The sequence below is a fragment of the Dermacentor variabilis genome, chromosome 6, assembly GCF_050947875.1.
Source record: "Dermacentor variabilis isolate Ectoservices chromosome 6, ASM5094787v1, whole genome shotgun sequence".
Classification (NCBI taxonomy): Eukaryota; Metazoa; Arthropoda; class Arachnida; order Ixodida; family Ixodidae; genus Dermacentor; species Dermacentor variabilis.
The window spans coordinates 81,131,775-81,148,748 of NC_134573.1; the positions used below are offsets into that span (position 1 = coordinate 81,131,775).

The 16,974-nt window shown below is 48.0% G+C and overlaps 1 protein-coding gene across 1 annotated transcript in view; it reads right to left on the bottom strand.

Moving 5' to 3' along the window:
- Positions 1-3,663: 3,663 nt before the first annotated feature.
- Positions 3,664-16,974, bottom strand: part of dsf (nuclear receptor dissatisfaction) — a 48,529-nt gene continuing 35,218 nt past the window's right edge. The window contains exons 4-7 of the mRNA XM_075697443.1: positions 12,317-12,677; positions 8,269-8,626; positions 6,207-6,501; positions 3,664-4,798 (exon numbers count right to left, since the gene is read on the bottom strand). Of these exons, the coding sequence (XP_075553558.1) occupies positions 4,548-4,798; positions 6,207-6,501; positions 8,269-8,626; positions 12,317-12,677 (1,265 nt within the window). The 3' untranslated portion in view covers positions 3,664-4,547. The remainder of the gene's footprint in view (positions 4,799-6,206; positions 6,502-8,268; positions 8,627-12,316; positions 12,678-16,974) is intronic.

The window sequence follows — 16,974 nt, forward strand, 5'->3', positions numbered from 1 at the left end:
CTCCCTCTATCTCTCTGAATATTGCGAGGAACGCAGGGAGAGGGTGAGAATGTGTCGAGTGAGCGACAGCCCATTTGTCCCAATGAGGTCATTCGGGTGTGGTGATTTCCCGTGATGGGATTCGGCAGGAACGACTGAAGGGTTAAAACCTGGCTCCCGACCTCTGACGGAGGTTCTGGGCGAAGGAAAGGTGCTCTGCACTTTCGGCTCTGCCGAGTTAAGCCGCCAGTCCCAGTGTAACCGAATGGTCTTGAAGTACCAACGGTGTTATGCACTATCGGCTATGTCGAGTTGATACGTCAGACTCACCGTAAATAGCTGTCGATGTAAATATTGTGTACATAAAGTCTTTTCTCTAAGTGTAAACGTCTATGGCGTCCCATCTCTGATGGAAGAGGAGAAGAAGCGACCACGACGGCAGCTGAATAGATGTTTCTCTACCAAGTAAGCCGGTTACGCCAGGTTGGAGCACTCTGTGCTCCGAGTATAGGAAGGCCGAAAATTTTGTTCAGGTATGTTCTTTTTTTCTGCACCATCCGCTAACTTAATGCATACGTGCTGTACGGGACAATATAACTTCTGAAAAAAAAAAACGCTTTCTATAGCTTAGCAGTCGCTTTTGGTCCCACCGGCATGAAAAACGAGGTAGGTAAATACAGAAATGACGTATTGCCTCCGACCTATTTGTTATGATTTGTGCTTCCACAAAGTAACTTTTTTTCTGCTTATGGCTTGGAGATGAGTGCGCCCGCCTTTCTGAGGGGCTTCTGGTGACTCTACGACGTCCCTTTTGAGTCTTGAGGATTGTCGTGTTTTTTCACAAATAAGCTCTGCTGTTGTCCTGTAATTGTTCGTAGGTAATTTAACCAAACTTGAACCAGTTCAAGCAAGTTTTTGGTCGGGAATACTTCGTGGTTCAGAAATTAAAATCAACAATAAAACGTTTTGGCTGAACAGGAACGAAAAGAGGAAGGAAAGCATTTTAGTTCGACACTCTGCTACACGTTGAGGGTAAATTCATCCGGAACTTTTCTTTCCAGTTTGGCGCTATTCTCGATTGAATGCAAATCGAATGTTTCGCCTTTTGCAGGTGCAGTGCATACCATATAGTGTTGACGTTCCCGTGCATAGTGGGAATGGGCTGGATACCCCGTTGGTCGTCCACAGGACATATCGGGCACATGCAGTAAGTCACAAACCTGTAGTCATATATTTATGCCACTCCTCCCGCAACAATCACCGCTTCCGTGGCTATAAACAAAAATCTTTCGCCACTCCACACGCGCATCGGTAACTTCGTGTGGTTCATGGCTTCCCGCGCCGTTTCTGCCGGCGCGAGGATATTGCGTTCAGATCGGTTCATGAATTACTATATGTGCACCCGCTGAAGCCTGTTTATTGGTTCAGGACAGTTGGCAGCCTTCGGCGCGACTTGTCTCTTCCACTCTATAGGCTAGCTGCCTTCGCAGACCTACCACGGCTCTTGTAGGATTATAGATGACTGCACTAAAGTAGTGCCAGTACTATGTGAGAGAGAGAGAAACGCTTACTGATACGAAATGCTGAGAGGTCACGGCCTGAGGTAAATTCCTCTAACCAGCTATACTCTGAGCTAGGGGAAGTGGAAGAGGGAAAGAAAGCGGGCAGAAAGGGGAGCATGATCGGTGACGAGGATGACAGAAGGACATTGTACAACATTCGACAAGCTATTAGGTTTACTCAGAGCCTATGGTCCAAACCAGGGGCCGAATTCACAAACCTTTTCGTTCCTAAGTGCTGCTTTTCATTGGCAGATCGCCTTCGCTAATAATATGTCCTACATCACTGTTGGCTGTCACAAACGCTTTTAGCGTAATAACCTTTTGTTAATACGGGCCCTGTTCTTTATAAAAAGTATAGTAAAGCCTGTATGGCCTGAAAACTAGATATAACGTCATGCCAAGTGCTAAAGATAACGTCCTCCGACAACGGTGGGTTGTCGTGGCGCGTAGCTTCATTTCTCAACTTTTGGCGCACTTTCACTTACTGGAGCTAATCACACAGCACATGACCTATAGTCTCTTTCATAATGCGCAGTTCACAGTCTGGAGACTAGCTAAGTGCATCGCATTAGGTGCACATACCTGTGCCTAACCGCCACCCCCTGTCTAAGTCTGTGCAGAAGACTCACACAGCTGCACTGAATTTTTGGTGGTAGCCTAAATCTCACGTTAGGGTCCAGTCTCTGGAGTCGTCTGTGGCGATTATACAGATTGTCCCAGTGCTTCTCAGTCACTTTTCGGATGACATATGAGAGAAGGCAGTTGGCGTCCGCTCTTGAAAAAGGAATTTCAAGGAGTTGGTCTCATTTTTCGAGTGCCTTCGCTTCGGCATCGACCAGTTCGTTTCCATGTTCAACACGGCGACTGGGAATCCATTGAAATGTTATATGGTGGCCGTTTTCTTGCGCAGGAATGTATAGCTCGGAAGTTTGCTGAGCCAGCACTGCATAAGAGCTGTATTTCATTACAACTAAGTAACTGCAGAGCCGATTTAAAGTGCCTGAAAACTGTTATTACTTAAGGAGGCTGTCGCATAATATGGAGAACTGCCTCTCGGATTGCCACTAGTTCCGTGGATATTTGTGTCATCTTGATACGCAGACGAAACTGTCGAGTGACTTTATGCGTATGCGCGACGAAAGCAGCTACGACGAGACCGATCCGTATGTACACATATTCAGCGACAAGCCACATTCTTTCGACGTCTATTCAAATGTTAGAAATCTCAGGCACATGGTAGGTATTCGTGATTTCTTGAAATACTGGGAATAGATACGAACCTGTACTTTAGACATTACCCACGGGGGCATATTTGGAAATTCAGCAGAGGCAAAGTATTACAGTATGGCGTATTCTTAATATTTAGTGGCTCTCATAAAATTTGAGTCCGGCTGCATGTCGGGAAGTGTCGATAAGGGGTAGCGACACTGTACTAAGTAGACATTAATTCATATAAATCACCCACCTGACCACCACCTGCCGATGCATGATTCACATTGTAAGCCCCTGCCGGATTTCAATGAACAGAACAAACTATGTGCGTATGAGATGCTTGACCCATTATATGAGGCAAGGAAGATTTTCAAGTAAAAATTGCTGCCTTCCTCTGCCTTGAGAATTTCCAATTAACTCATTTCAAGAAATCGAAACAAGTATTTATGACAAAGCTGGTGCCAATATGAGCTGTTTTCCAGCGCCTTCATTGTGGCACGGCTTCTAACTGTAGTCTTGCTTGAACTGAGTATACTGTGTACGGTACAATTAATTTTCACTTTGTGTGAGAGTGAAACACACCAGTAAATACTGCTGAGGCTACAGAAATCAAACAAAAGAATTAGCTGACTTCTATAACGATCTTCCATTGAGCGTATAAACTCCAGAGACGTGCGCGATAACTTTTTCTACCTTTGTAAATGCTAGGCAATCGCTGAAGTTTTATAGGCAAGAATCCCAACTTCTGACATCACGTCGTACGCCAGACCTGTAGACACACAATTACAAAACGTAAAGCACATACGCACGCACATTTTATTCTCCATCTAGTAACGCATCAGCGACCCAGCTCTGAATATTTGCAGCTCGGATGCGCATAACGGTAGCAGCGCGTCCTATGGTTGTCCTTGTGTGGGTGTTTCAGGCTACGAAAACCCACTTCAAACGGGACTTGTAAGTGGGGCATTTGTAAAGCTCGTGACACGCAACGCCGAAATTTGTCCGAAATTATGTTGGTGCTGATTCCGAACCTGGCAGCAAGTGAACGTCGTCTTCGTTCTTCGTCCTCTTCCGGCTTCATTCGTTTACCTGGCCTAATTAATCTTCTCAAACCGGAGCAAATGATCACGGATGCCACCAGTGCAGCTTGTGTGTTTCCTCGCTGCTTTATATACACAAATTGTGATTACAGCTGTCTATGTGTCACGCGGCGCTACCTCCGTCGTTAGCACTCCGAGTTCATTTCTTTATATTCTTCCAAAATGACCCTTCATACGAGGGTGCACAGTCTCCGACTTTCTGCCACTCGCGTCTACACAGATAATTGCATTTACGAACGAAGTTCGAGCCAAGTTAAACTGGGCGTTTTGAAACACTGATGATGACGCTCAGGATACCCGAAGGAGTTCTGACAGGCAACGAGCCTGCTGTGGAACTCTCACTGGCTTCGTTCACTCGTGTACATGTGACCGTGTGAGATGGCGGCATTTAGCGATTCAGTTGCTGTGACCGACGAACCAATGTCGCACCCGGAAGAGGCAACGTTTGACATAAGCTCACTACAAACGAATGCAGCCTCAATAAGTAAATGCTCCGTTGGCCCGTTTCAACCAGCTTCGCGCTGCTGCTGCTGCGATGCAGTTGGTCGGACGTCCGTTCGGAACGCTGATGCATGGAATATCCATTCTGTCTGAGCAGCGTTTGCCTCCTTGCCACTGAGAATACCGGTTCCTGCTTCTGTCCGGCGGGGGGTCACGGAGGCATTTTTTCGCAGCATGCCCTGAAACGCGTACTTCAGTCGACTTTCTCCATGTTGTACATGTCCCCTAGGATGCGTTCGATGGGGATGTTGCCGATGGTGTCCCGGAAGAAAAGCCGCTCGACGGTGGCCGCCGACACGGCGCGCAGGATGGGCAGCAGCAGCAGTAGGCGGCCGAAGCGGGTCGGCTGGCGCGGGTGCTTGTGTCGGATGTAGTCGCCCAGCACGCACTGCGCTTGATCCTGCAGCATCTCCACCGGGTGCACGTCACACAGGCCGATAGTCTCTGCGTGATAAAGGATGGTGATCAGTTCGTGATACAATTTGCTGAGGCAGCGGCTTAGTTTATTCGCTTCAATAAAACTCAATTCACTCTCCCGACCCTGCGAACTTATGAAGCACCACTGTATGCGAAAGGAAATGGTTCATCTTTCACTTTGCAGGCTGACAGTGTTCTACAATCTGATAATATAACAGCGTGGGCGGACCAAAGTGCACTGCCCAGTCATTGAAATTGTAGGAGACGTGTCATCCGTCATAGAGAGAAAACTCTTCTTGCTGTAGTCTTTGATCGGCATAAGAGGAGATGGGGTGAAACCGCACGTGTGCCATCGAAATGACTTCATATACTGAAGAAATTCAGGCTAGTCAGATATATTAGTGTTGGGGAACTGTCTTACGTTATTCTCGCAAAACTGGGACAGGGATATTACCGGAGGCTTTCATACTGGGGAAAACAAGTAACGTTTTTATGTGTTGTTCTGCATAACGTAGCTCGCACTTCCATTCGACTGGCACTAGGAGGTATAACACTGGTATTCAGCAGAAAAGCCAACACAGCTGGTGCAGGCGCGAATGCGTTGTTGGCTTCGGCGTTGCCGAACGCAAAGTTAGTACGGCTCTACGGCTTGTTCGGTTAATTAATGTTGCAATGATTGGTCTTTAGTGTTTGTAATATCATTTCAAGTTGCGGAATGACCACTGCTGCAACCTGGCCAGACTGTTGAACCACCCGTCTTTCTGATAACTATCCGGTCCAAGTTCACAAATAGTTCTCTGGGGCATACTGATATGTCCGCGATGAATTTTTGCGCCGAAATATCCATTCGAAGCGAACCTTGCCTAAAGCTATGCTTAGAGACATGCTTGCATGTGTGCCTCAAAATGGGCAAGAAGAAGCAGTGTAAAACTATGCAGTTGCGCGAACAAAGAAACACCCGCTCAATAAGCTGAACGGAAACTGCAGGGGAGTGGTCGGTGAAACGCCTATGACACTGTTTATTGGAAATGATGCATCATTTTTTTGTATGACATATGGTGTTAAGATCACTTTATGAACTTCCGTGTCATTTAATGTTGCTTCAAAGCCGCAAACATCATTTGCACGTTTTGCATGGAGGCGACGTTAAAGTCTATAGCACTGAGCGTTCGTTTCACTACCACCCTGGCTTATACATGCAAGAGGACTTATTTTCGGGCGTCACCGTATGACCGCCTCTTGAACATCGCGTGACCCTTCAGGGGCCTACGCAAAGCAAACGGAGGCCGAACTGCTAATATTGCATTTGCCTATAATGACATGGCGCTCCCGCACTCTGCCCAAGTCTGGCATTTACAGTGCACCATACACATCATACAGCGTCATTCGCGGTGTAACAAAGGTGATGTGCTATGTTCTCCGAGTGAGACCTCACCAGGCTTAAACAGTACGACCGCCTTGAGGCAGCTGCACTCGGTGTCATCCGGCGATAGCTGCCTGAGTCGGCGCATCACGTCCTGGATGTAGTGCAGTTCGGCGGCGTGCTGGGGCGACGACGGTGGGCCATCCAGGCCGTCCGACTGATGCAGACGCAACGAAGCGGCGGCCGTTGGCGAAGGGCCACCACCCCCTTTGAGGCCCGGCAGCGAAGAGACGATGTCGGCTGCCACCGACCACTGGGCCATGTAGAGGAGGAACAGGTCCTTCCATGACTCCTCCAGCAGTGTAACCTGTATGGGAGGCGCAGAAGAGTTAGTGACAGGAAATAGCGAAAGGGTTTGTAATGTTGCCATTATGAAATGTACTGTTTGTTTGTAATGTTTTAGTGTTGCGACAAAAATGAATACAATACAGAATTTTTTTTTTGCTGGCGATGAAGATCGTAACGCTAGTCGTTGACAGGAATTTCTGTGAGTGTTTGTCAAGAAAAATATTGTTCAGCAACAAACTACGCGTATCTTCACGTTATTTGTGAACTTGAATTGGGGGAGCCTGCGTGTGTGTGTGTGGGGGGGGGGTGCTATGCAATAGACGTATACACAGCCGTGCGCGCTCCGCACCAAGTAATAAATGGTAAAGACACAATTCCTGACATGAAGTATGTGTGTTTATTCAAAGCATCTAACGGTACTTGAGTTCGCTCGGGAATTTCTCGTTCTCCTCCTTCACGTAGCCGTTAGGTCCGACGAAATTCATGTTACACTAGCACTTGCTTTTAAAACTTTCTCTTCAAAGGTCTTATGGTAATTTTGGGCTTCTTCAAATGGCAGACACGGAAAATAGATAACCACATTTTGAAAAATGGCGGTAATATGCATTTTGCTGTTGAACAAGTATGAATGCGACTAATAACTCGTTTCGTCCATCGGTTCTTCATTTTCTCTCCTGTGCGACGTAACTTTACAATAAACTATGGGCTGGCAGTTTGTGCAATATTTTCATAGCATTAGGTGCCGCGAGACTGGACAGACATTGCGCGAAAGCGCGGCCAGCACTGGCTTGCTTTTGTTAAACGTAGCGATTCGGCGGAGAAATTCTTGAATGTAAGGGGCCACTGTGCCCAATGGATTGCCCGCGCCCGCTGACATGATCTTAATCTATAGTCATTTAAACGACCAGCGCCAGGCTGAGCAGTAGCCAGTTGCACCCGTTGCTTGGACCACTTTATTCTCCTTGCCTCATCCTACTGAACAGCCAGATTTATGGCTTTTTACCTAGTTCTCTTATCCGGCCACTAAAGCTAGCAATAGGGAAATGCTAATACACTGAAAAGAAATAAAACAAGGCAAAGTGCGCATTAGTTGTACTACTTCGTAGCACGTAAGCAATAGAATGCGTCATTGATGCGACGAATGTTATATACACATAGTGCAAGACGGTAGAATAAATGATCTGTCACCAAGTATGCCTCAGCTCACTTTGTTAAGCTCAAAACTCCCGATGAATGTTAATTAGAATCTAATTCAAAAGTGCGCGAGTCACAAGTGTGATATCGTACTTTTATGACGCTGCCTTGTAACAAGTATTCTGCACACAAACTGTTCCAAAAACGAAATTGCATGCGGAATTGTGTGGGCTTGCTAATGCCCAACAGAAATTTTGTTTGCATTCCTAAAGTGCATCTCAGTGACGTCACTCAAAATACCCAGTTCAGCCGCCTTCCCAACTCTGTTGGATACTCAGATATTGCTATTGTGTATTGACATAGAATAATGTACTGCCACAATGTTGTTTGGAAGAACGAAGCTTTCTCAAGCCGAAGTATATCCAGCTTTTCCTTCGGAATTCCCATTAACCTTGCATTGATGCTGCTAAACATAAAACATCGATTGATTGACTGATTACTCGTAGATAAGCAGGAAACTACTGTTGATACATGACCCTTCAGTTCACAGTATTTTTATAAGGAGAAATAAAGGGAACACAAGGCCTCTTCCTGTATCACTGGTCAAAATATATTACATGTGACTATCAATAAATACAAATAAAAAGCGCACCTGGTCACTTTTGGATAACGTCTGGAACGTTGGCAGACATTTCACCCAGCGGATGACCATGAAGAGCAACCTGGCTGTGACTTCTTGCACCGACCCTCCTCCCCCAGTGCTACTCCAGGGGCATGGCTGCGTCACTCCGGAGCCCTGCAGTCGCTGGCGGAGGACCGCCTCCTCCAGCGAACCGAACGGGTGCGTGGTGGACGAGAGCAGTGAGAAGGCGGACAGGCCGCCTTCGGCACCGAGCTTGGCCGACAGCCCGGAAGGTGGACCGCCGAAAGCGTTGTTCGCGCCGGTGCCTCCACCACCGCCGCCGCCTCCCATCCTGTGAGCATTGTGCATAGGGTATTCTCGGATCATGCTAAGCAGAAAAAGAAAAACTTTCGTTTTTGCGTCTTTTCCCCCAACAGAGCTCCTCAACGTGTAGCTAACATACTAAACTGAAAAAAATCTTTTACACTCAAACAACTAATGTTTACCCGAAAAAAAGAATACCTCCATTCCACCATGTGAAAGTGGATGTACAGCAGAGCAAGTGCGGACGTTAGACAAATAACACCACCCCAACTGGCGTTAGACGATGTTACACAAGCACCACCACCACAAGCGACGTACGTCACGCGCGCACGCACGTGTGTGAAAGTGCAGCAAACATCATCATTCTTTAAGGCCGTCCGCCGTGCACAAGGGCTTTATTGTACTAAATTAATATCTAAAAGTAAATTGCGCCAGAAAATGCGCAAGATACGACTTACAAGGAAGCTGCAGACATGATAGATTTGGATTGTTATTCGAATATACGAGAATGCAAAAGTTGTGCGGAAACTGAAAGGCAAAGCCCTTTTCCAGTTGTCGTTTGAAGTGTCTGAGTAACCCCGACCGCTAGGTGGCGGTACCTTTTGTACAGCATACATCCTCATTCTGGTAGGCCCTCCGTCTGTAACGCTAGGGCGCGATTGAAGCTACTAAATTTGTCAAAGTACAGTGGGGGAAAAAATTCGTAGAATGCGACTTACACACAACCTGTAGACATGTTAACATCGAATTGTAATTCAAATATACCAGAAAATATAATTCTGTTACATGGAAACAAATAACAAACAACACAAAGCCTTCCAGCTGACGTTTGTTCTTGAGCCGACTGCCTATAGCGCAAGTGCGTTATTTAACTAATTGAATTTCTCAAAGTAAAATGTGCCAGAAAATTTGTAAAGTTCGACTTACACACAATCTACAGACACGATAGCATTGTATTATATTTCGGACGTACGAGAAAACTTAATCTTTTTACGCAGGAACTCAAACACAACTCACCCTTGAAGCTGCCATTTTTGAGTGAGCAAGGCGCGAGACATCCCGACCAACTAAAGGATAACAGCTTGGTTGTAAAAGAAATTTCAATGGTTTTCAAAAAACTTCGGTGGTATTTTAATAGTGTTGATGTTCACTGGTGCTTCTTGTCAACACGGGCCGTTCCGCACTGCTCAATATGCTCTGAACAAGGGGAGCAGGATGATACATTCCGGAGTCGCTGAAAAGGTCGCAATGGCAGAGCACAGCGTTTTTCGTTGTCAGAGACCACCGCGTGTGATGTTGGTTGTTTTCATTGAAGGGCCCACAGGCCGCCTTGCACGTTGGGCTCTTCGGATTCAGTACTAAATGATATCTACTAAATGTACTAATGAATGGTATACCTTTCTCACCACACACATGCAAATCCTGAAGCACTCTCCCGGTCGCGCCTCTTTGCCAAGGGTGCGTCCTTCTCCACTTTTGAACTAACGCTGTCCTCTCTGGACACCGACACCATTTCTTCAGCGCAGCGCAACAATCCATGGATCGCTGCACCAATTGACCTTCTCTCCGAAGTACTTACACTTCCGAAATCTCGGACGTTGAATCGTCAAGCTTCGCACTTAGTTATTCGTGACGGCCTCCTGTACCAGCGAAACTATTCACCAGATGGTCGGAAGTGGCTTGTAGTCACACCACAAACGTTACGATCTGAAATCTGCGGCCTTCCGTCCAGACCGCGATGTGCTCACGCCGTTGTCTTAAAGACTTATACGAACGCCTGCGGCACTGATACTACAGAGGTAGAAGTAGACCTTCATTCGCAGTTTATAGTACCTTCCCTGAGTGTCAGCGACGAAACAAAACTATCATCCTAAGGCCGATCATTTGCAGCCGCTTCCTTGTTCTGCCTGTCCGTTCGACCGTGTCGACGTAGATCTGTATGAACCCCGCCCATTGACTACTGCAGGCAACCGAAGGGTTATCATCACCTAGTGTACTTCTTCTTCCTAGTGTACGGTCGCCGACTGTGTCATACCATACACACCTTACTGCCTTACCAACTCGATGCCTCGAAGTAAGCACCCTATTGCAAAGCTGCCCGACATGTCGAAGAATGTCGTCAACCGGCCAAGGGTTTTGCTACCACGGACCAGCAGCGACAGAAACAAATCCGGAACGACCACACTCCGCCAACACTTTCCTTCCCGGAATATGCGTATGGTTGCACTTACCGCCCCATGTTCCTATTCTGCCTCCAAAATTGCTCCCTAATTATTACGGGCAATACCGCATGGTCGAGCACAAATCTCCTTGTTAACCACACCATCGAGCCCATTACGCCGCCTGCCGATCTCCGCCGCCGTGGACGAGATATCATCCTCAAGTCCTACTTCGACCCTCCTGTGCCCGCCTCTTAGATCGCCAGGATTGCTCATGCTTATTTGCGTGGGGGCAATTGTAACTTTAAAGGAGGACAACCTTGTCCAAGCAATGTCGGCAGCGCAGGGCGCGAGACAGTGCTCTACCTTGTGAAGTTTCGGGTGCTCGCAGGGGTCGTGTGGAGCCGTTGCGTTGCGTTACTGGGAGCTCCGTCTCCCTCTCCTCACTGCCTGAACGGGGTGGCAGTGGGTCATAAAACTTAGTGACTCTCGGCTGTCATCCCGACCACGGGAAGGTCAACGGGCTTTACCTATTGGTCGACATTATGGCGGGATTCGGGCCCTGATATTGCGCGCGTTTCGGGTACGTGCGCGCAAGACGGGGCCCGAGAAGACCACATCGGCGAATCTGAAGGGGCGTACGGGTTCCTCTCTGCCGGCGACGGCCTCCTTAGACTACCGCCGGCCGATGGTTACTTCGGCACGTCGGGGTACCGGCGTCGGAGGCGCGGTCACTCTTCCGTCCTCTCGATGTCCTGAAGCAGCACCTTCCCATCGTGCCTCCATCTGGTCGTTTGTTTATTTTATTTCTGTTTCCATTTTCTCCTCTGTGGGGTGCGCGATGGTGGGCACTAGCCGAAGGACAGGCAGCCTCTCTCAGCTGGGTTCTTTGCTCTTTGTTTTCTCTGACACAGTACATTTGGCCATGTATTGTGTCGAGATTAGATTTGCCTTCGGACGTCTTGTTTACACTTACGTTTATATGGAACATCAGAGCTTAAAAAAATGTTGTTTGTTGCTTCTAGAGAGCTTCGGCTTGCTGCGCGCGTGGTCTCGCTTCCCCTTGCTGCGATTGGCGGGGGGCGCGCACGCAGCGACGCGTCGGCACACGGAGCAGGCCGGACCAGGCGCGGTGGCCTGTATATGCATGGCGGCTCGGTATGCTCGAACCCGTGGTTGTCGTCCGGTGAGCACGATATCAGAGCGTGTGTGCCGTAGCGTGAGACTACAACCTGAACCAGTGTTTTTTGCTGCGGACCTTTCTGGATCCATGACCCACTTCCCATAAACCTTTCTTCAATATATATATATATATATATATATATATATATATATATATATATATATATATATATATATATATATATATATATATATATATATATATATATATATAGTGCGTGACCGGCTTCCCACACTTCACGTACAGTCTTTTTCTCTCCCTTTGGCACTCATATTGACCACGCATTAAAGGAGCTGTGGTTACCACTGCGAGAATTTTGTACCACTGATAAAATGTGCCTCACCGCGATAACAATTTGCAAGTCTAACCCACAATGGCTGGCGCTTCGGCCGAGGCGATAACATCTGCTTACCTCGCGCTGTTCCAGATGAGCTCCTGGGAGCGTTCCGCGTTCAGAAGCATCTGCAGGAGACCCGCGGAGCCGATCAAGCCGTCCTTGGGGAACATCGGCGAAGAAGGGGGCCCGCCGTCGCCTCCGGGCGAAGAGGACACGGCTGCGGCCATGACGGCCGCCGTAGGATCGAAGTGGCCCGACATGGGAGGCTGCGGAGGCGCCGGTGGGGGCGGCGCCTTTCCCGATGGGAAGGACAAACCCGACAGCAACAGACCACCACCGCCAGCCGCCGGGTGCGGTACCTTTACTCCGTGTCCCGTAGGATCGCCGCCAGCCTCCTTGACCTTGGGTTTCCTTGGCCCACGTTCGTGTTGCACTGCTGAAGAGAAGGGTGGCGCGCACGCGTTGAGCCGACGGCGGCCTCAGAGTATTCCGATCCCTATATTCAATACGCATTACTTCTTGCTCTTGAGTTGCCGGTACATTTTACACCCACAAATATTTAGACAAACGCATGACGGGCACGCTGGTTGAAATGATGCAGAAACAACGCGTTTGAAACTACGCCTGACTCCGTCTTAGAAGTTCGTTAAGTTGAGCAGGTCGGTAATGATTGATTTCCCTGTATTAGCAGAAACCGAAATACCACGAAGAGTAAACACACGAAAAAAAGAGCAATATGAACTCTGAACAAAAATCGATCTTTGGTTTTGGAAAAAAAAGTTGCATATGCACAAACTCATTCTTTATCAACGCTCCATTTGGAAAGAAAAGTTGCATATGCACAAACTCATTCTTTATCAACGCTCCACTCTACTTCACGTTGTGTAATCATGCTTAAAGGCAAGATGGGGTGTGCACAAGTGTGGTCACGCACAATAGTGCTACTTTATGGTGAAATGACGTCGTTTGTTCCAAAAGAGCGATTTCATTATCTAATAGCGCTAAGGAAGCTTCGCTTACGCTTTCATCCCCATTAAGCTGTAGAAAATATATAGCTACACAATTTCTCGGGACATAATCCCCGTGCGATGACACAGCACTCAGCCTAAATGGTACAAAAATTTGCATGCGCTGTTATGGCAATGTTCCATCAAATGCGAGCCCATAATACCTTTCACATTTCTTTTTTTATACCTTTCACATTTTTTGGCACCAAACCAAAACAAGCTGTTCTTTCTAGCTCCGGTTTATTTCTGTGAAAACCTAAGTTTATCCGCCGGTCCTCGCTCCCTGCTCGGTCGTGATGGAAGTAGACGACCCCGCACGTCTGCCGGCGATGGTGGCGTCAGCGGCGGCCGCCTCCAGGAAACGGATCGGTCAGCAGAGCGACACCGACAGCGAGGACGCCCATGTCTACTCTCTCAGCAGTGAGGACACTTCCGATGACGACTTCCAGCTTGTGCAGAGCCGCAGATCGACGAGAAGGAACACCAAGACGTCCTCATCGTCAACAACACAAACAGTGAGACAGACACAGAGGCCGGACGCTAATACCATCATATTTGTGCCCCTGCTTACCACCGTCAACATGAAGCTACTTAACCGGCAATCAGTGTCGATGTCACTGGAAGCACTGGTGCCAAATGAAATATCGGACATTCGAGTGAACACCCGAAAAAATCTACTGGCGGTTGATGTCCAGCATGCGGCTGCTTTGACCACTCTACGCAGCGTAACGGACCTCGACGACATTCAGGTGCGCTCTTACATCCCTCTGGGATCTGACGTAGTGACCGGCGTTATCTACGACGTAGACGTCGCCATCCTTAATAACAATTTGCCGATTCTTATCAAGCCAGCCGATGATGAGGTCATCGTTGATGTGAAGCGGCTAGGCAGTTCACGCTGCGTGAAAATAGCATTCAAGGGTAAATATATACCCTCGCGTGTTAAGGTGGGACACTTCAGACATGCAGTGAGCCTTTCATTACAAAACCTCTTCAGTGCCGCAAATGCATGAAGCTGGGGCACGTGAGCAGCGTCTGCGAAAATCATGCAGCATGCCCCCGTTGCGGAGAGCCCCACGCTGCAGATAAATGTGGCGAGACTGTAATGAAGTGTTCAAACTGCGGAGGATCACATGAAGCTTCATCGAAGAAATGCCCACATATTAAGAGGGAAATGGCCATCATGAAAGAGATGGCGAGAGATCATTCATCTCATCGCGAAGCCGCCGATAAAATCAGGAAAAGACGTTCACGTCGCCGGCGCTCCTGAAAGAAGGCTCCTCAAGGAAGGCTCGTCAAGGGAGGCGCATGCCACTTCCTACAACACCACCTCCTCCTCCACCGCCCAGGCCAGACAATGTGGAAAAGACCGCGAAGAGCAAGTCCACTGAGAAGACCACATCTGCCGAATCTTGGCCGGCTCTACCGAAACGACAACATTCACCAACAGAATCACAGCGAACTTTCGCTGGACAACCCCCAACGTCTACTGTCGGCGATTTGTGCGACGAAGACAGGCAGGTGGCTGATATGCTGCATTATGCAAATAAAAGTGAGGCGTGCAGACACGACACAAAAGTAGAGAAGTGGACAACACTTGTTGTACATTTCTCTACTCTTGTGTCCTGTCTGCACGCCTCACTTTTATTTGCATAATGAATCCTTACCAACTAGCTCAGCTTTCTGTCGTTCTATGATATGCTGCAATCGCTAATTATTACAATGCGCATTATACTGCACAAGCTGCAAACACGAGCAGCTCTAAGCGCTCTGCAAATGCTGGATACACTAAATCCAGTGCTTGCTAGTATCGTTTAAGCATCATGGCTCGACCAATAGTCCCCTTCCGCACTGAACTTAAAAGTGCGTCGATCTTTCAGTGGAATGCCAGGGGTCTAAGGACCCGTATATCAGACTTTCGCCATTTCATTTTTACAAATCGCTTTCCCATACTGGTCATTTGCGAACCAAATACATCAACTCCACTCAGACTGTCCGGTTATGAATCTTTCGTTTCGTTCACAAGCGGTACGAGCACGAAAGTGATCATCTACATCCGCACGGACTTAACATAAGTCGCTAACGCGGTAGAGCCTCATGACGGCAACCAATATGTCTGCCTAAACGTCCAAAAGAAGAATGAGTCATTTACACTAATTGGAGCCTACACATCCTCAGTGGGTCACTTTCACGGCGAACGACTTAAGAAAATATTACTAATGAACAATGGCCCTTGGTTTATCACAGTTGACTTCAACGCGCATCACCAGCTATGAGGAAGCACTAAAATTGACTTCAAAGGCAGGAGTCTTGCCTCCTTTGCTGCAGACCATGATTTGTGCTGTGGGAATCACAGCTGCCCTACATTTCTGCGAGGCACGACCTATAGTGGCTGCTTGGACTTAACTTTGGTGTCACGGCGCTTTGCCTCGAGCGTCCAATGGTTTACGGACATAGAAACACATGGAAGCGACCATATTCCAACATACATAAAGATTAGAGGAGCTGAGCAACGCTCCTCTACTGCCTTGCATACAGTTGATTGGTCAAATTTTAAGAAGGATATGGATGACACATGTCTGGAAGGTCTTTTACACACTATCGAAGAAACAATCGCAGAGGCATTGAAAACATCCATCTGCTCGTTTACAAGGCCAGCAAGGTGAACAGACTTAGACATGGAGCTGGAGAGGCTGCTTGCGGCGCGCTGACAGGTGGAGAGGAGGTATCGGCGCAAGAAGTCCGTCTTGGATCTGAGGGCTTCATGACGCATACAAAAGAAAGTCCAGCGTCGCATGGATAAATTGGAAGATAAGCGATGGAAAAGTTTCTGTCAGTCGCTTGGTCCCCGAAAATCGCTCTCGCACATATGGAGAACGGTTAAGCTTCTTCGCTCATCTTCGCATCAAAGGAAGCCCTTTGCTGCTCTGGCCCTCTACCAACTCTGCTCGGCACTTCAAGTGGCTGAGGAGTTCTGTGCACGGGTTCCTGGGTCCGTGGCCATCATTACTGACGCAGCATTGAATGACATCCCTGAGGCACGTGTACCAGAAATGAACGTGCTATTTTCACTCGAAGAGCTCGATGCTGCGTTGGCGACCTGCAGGAGTTCTTCGTCATCAAGACCTGAAGCATCACGTATGCTGCCCTATGCCACCTTGGACATGACGCATGTGATGAGCTGCTCAGCTACTACAATGAGTCTTGGCAGAATGGCGTCGTTCCTAAACAATGGAAATCGAGCCGCTTGATCCCCATTCTGAAAGCTGGAAAATCTCCGCTTGAGCTGTCATCATATCGTCCGATTGCGCTTTCGAGCTGCGTCGGCAAATTGATGGAAAGAATGATTCTTGCTCGCTTGGAATGGTACCTAGAACGATTCAACATCTATCCGGACGCCATGACAGGCTTTCGTCGAGGTCGCACGTCCATGGACATCGTCATTGACATCGTAACATGGGTCCAAAATCAAAAAAGCCTCAAGCGCCTATCTGCGGCACTTTTTCTAGATATAAAAGGAGCATACGACAACGTCGCCCATGAGGCCATACTGAACTAACTTGAGGCTGTTGGAGTTGGTGGCCGGATATATAAATGGATTCGGGACTATTTGACTGAGAGGCGTTTTTTTTTTCTTACAGACCGAAGACGGCCCAACTTCAGACCATTACACCTGACGTGGTGGGCCTCATGGTGGAGTGTTGAGCCTTATTTTGTTGAACCTCG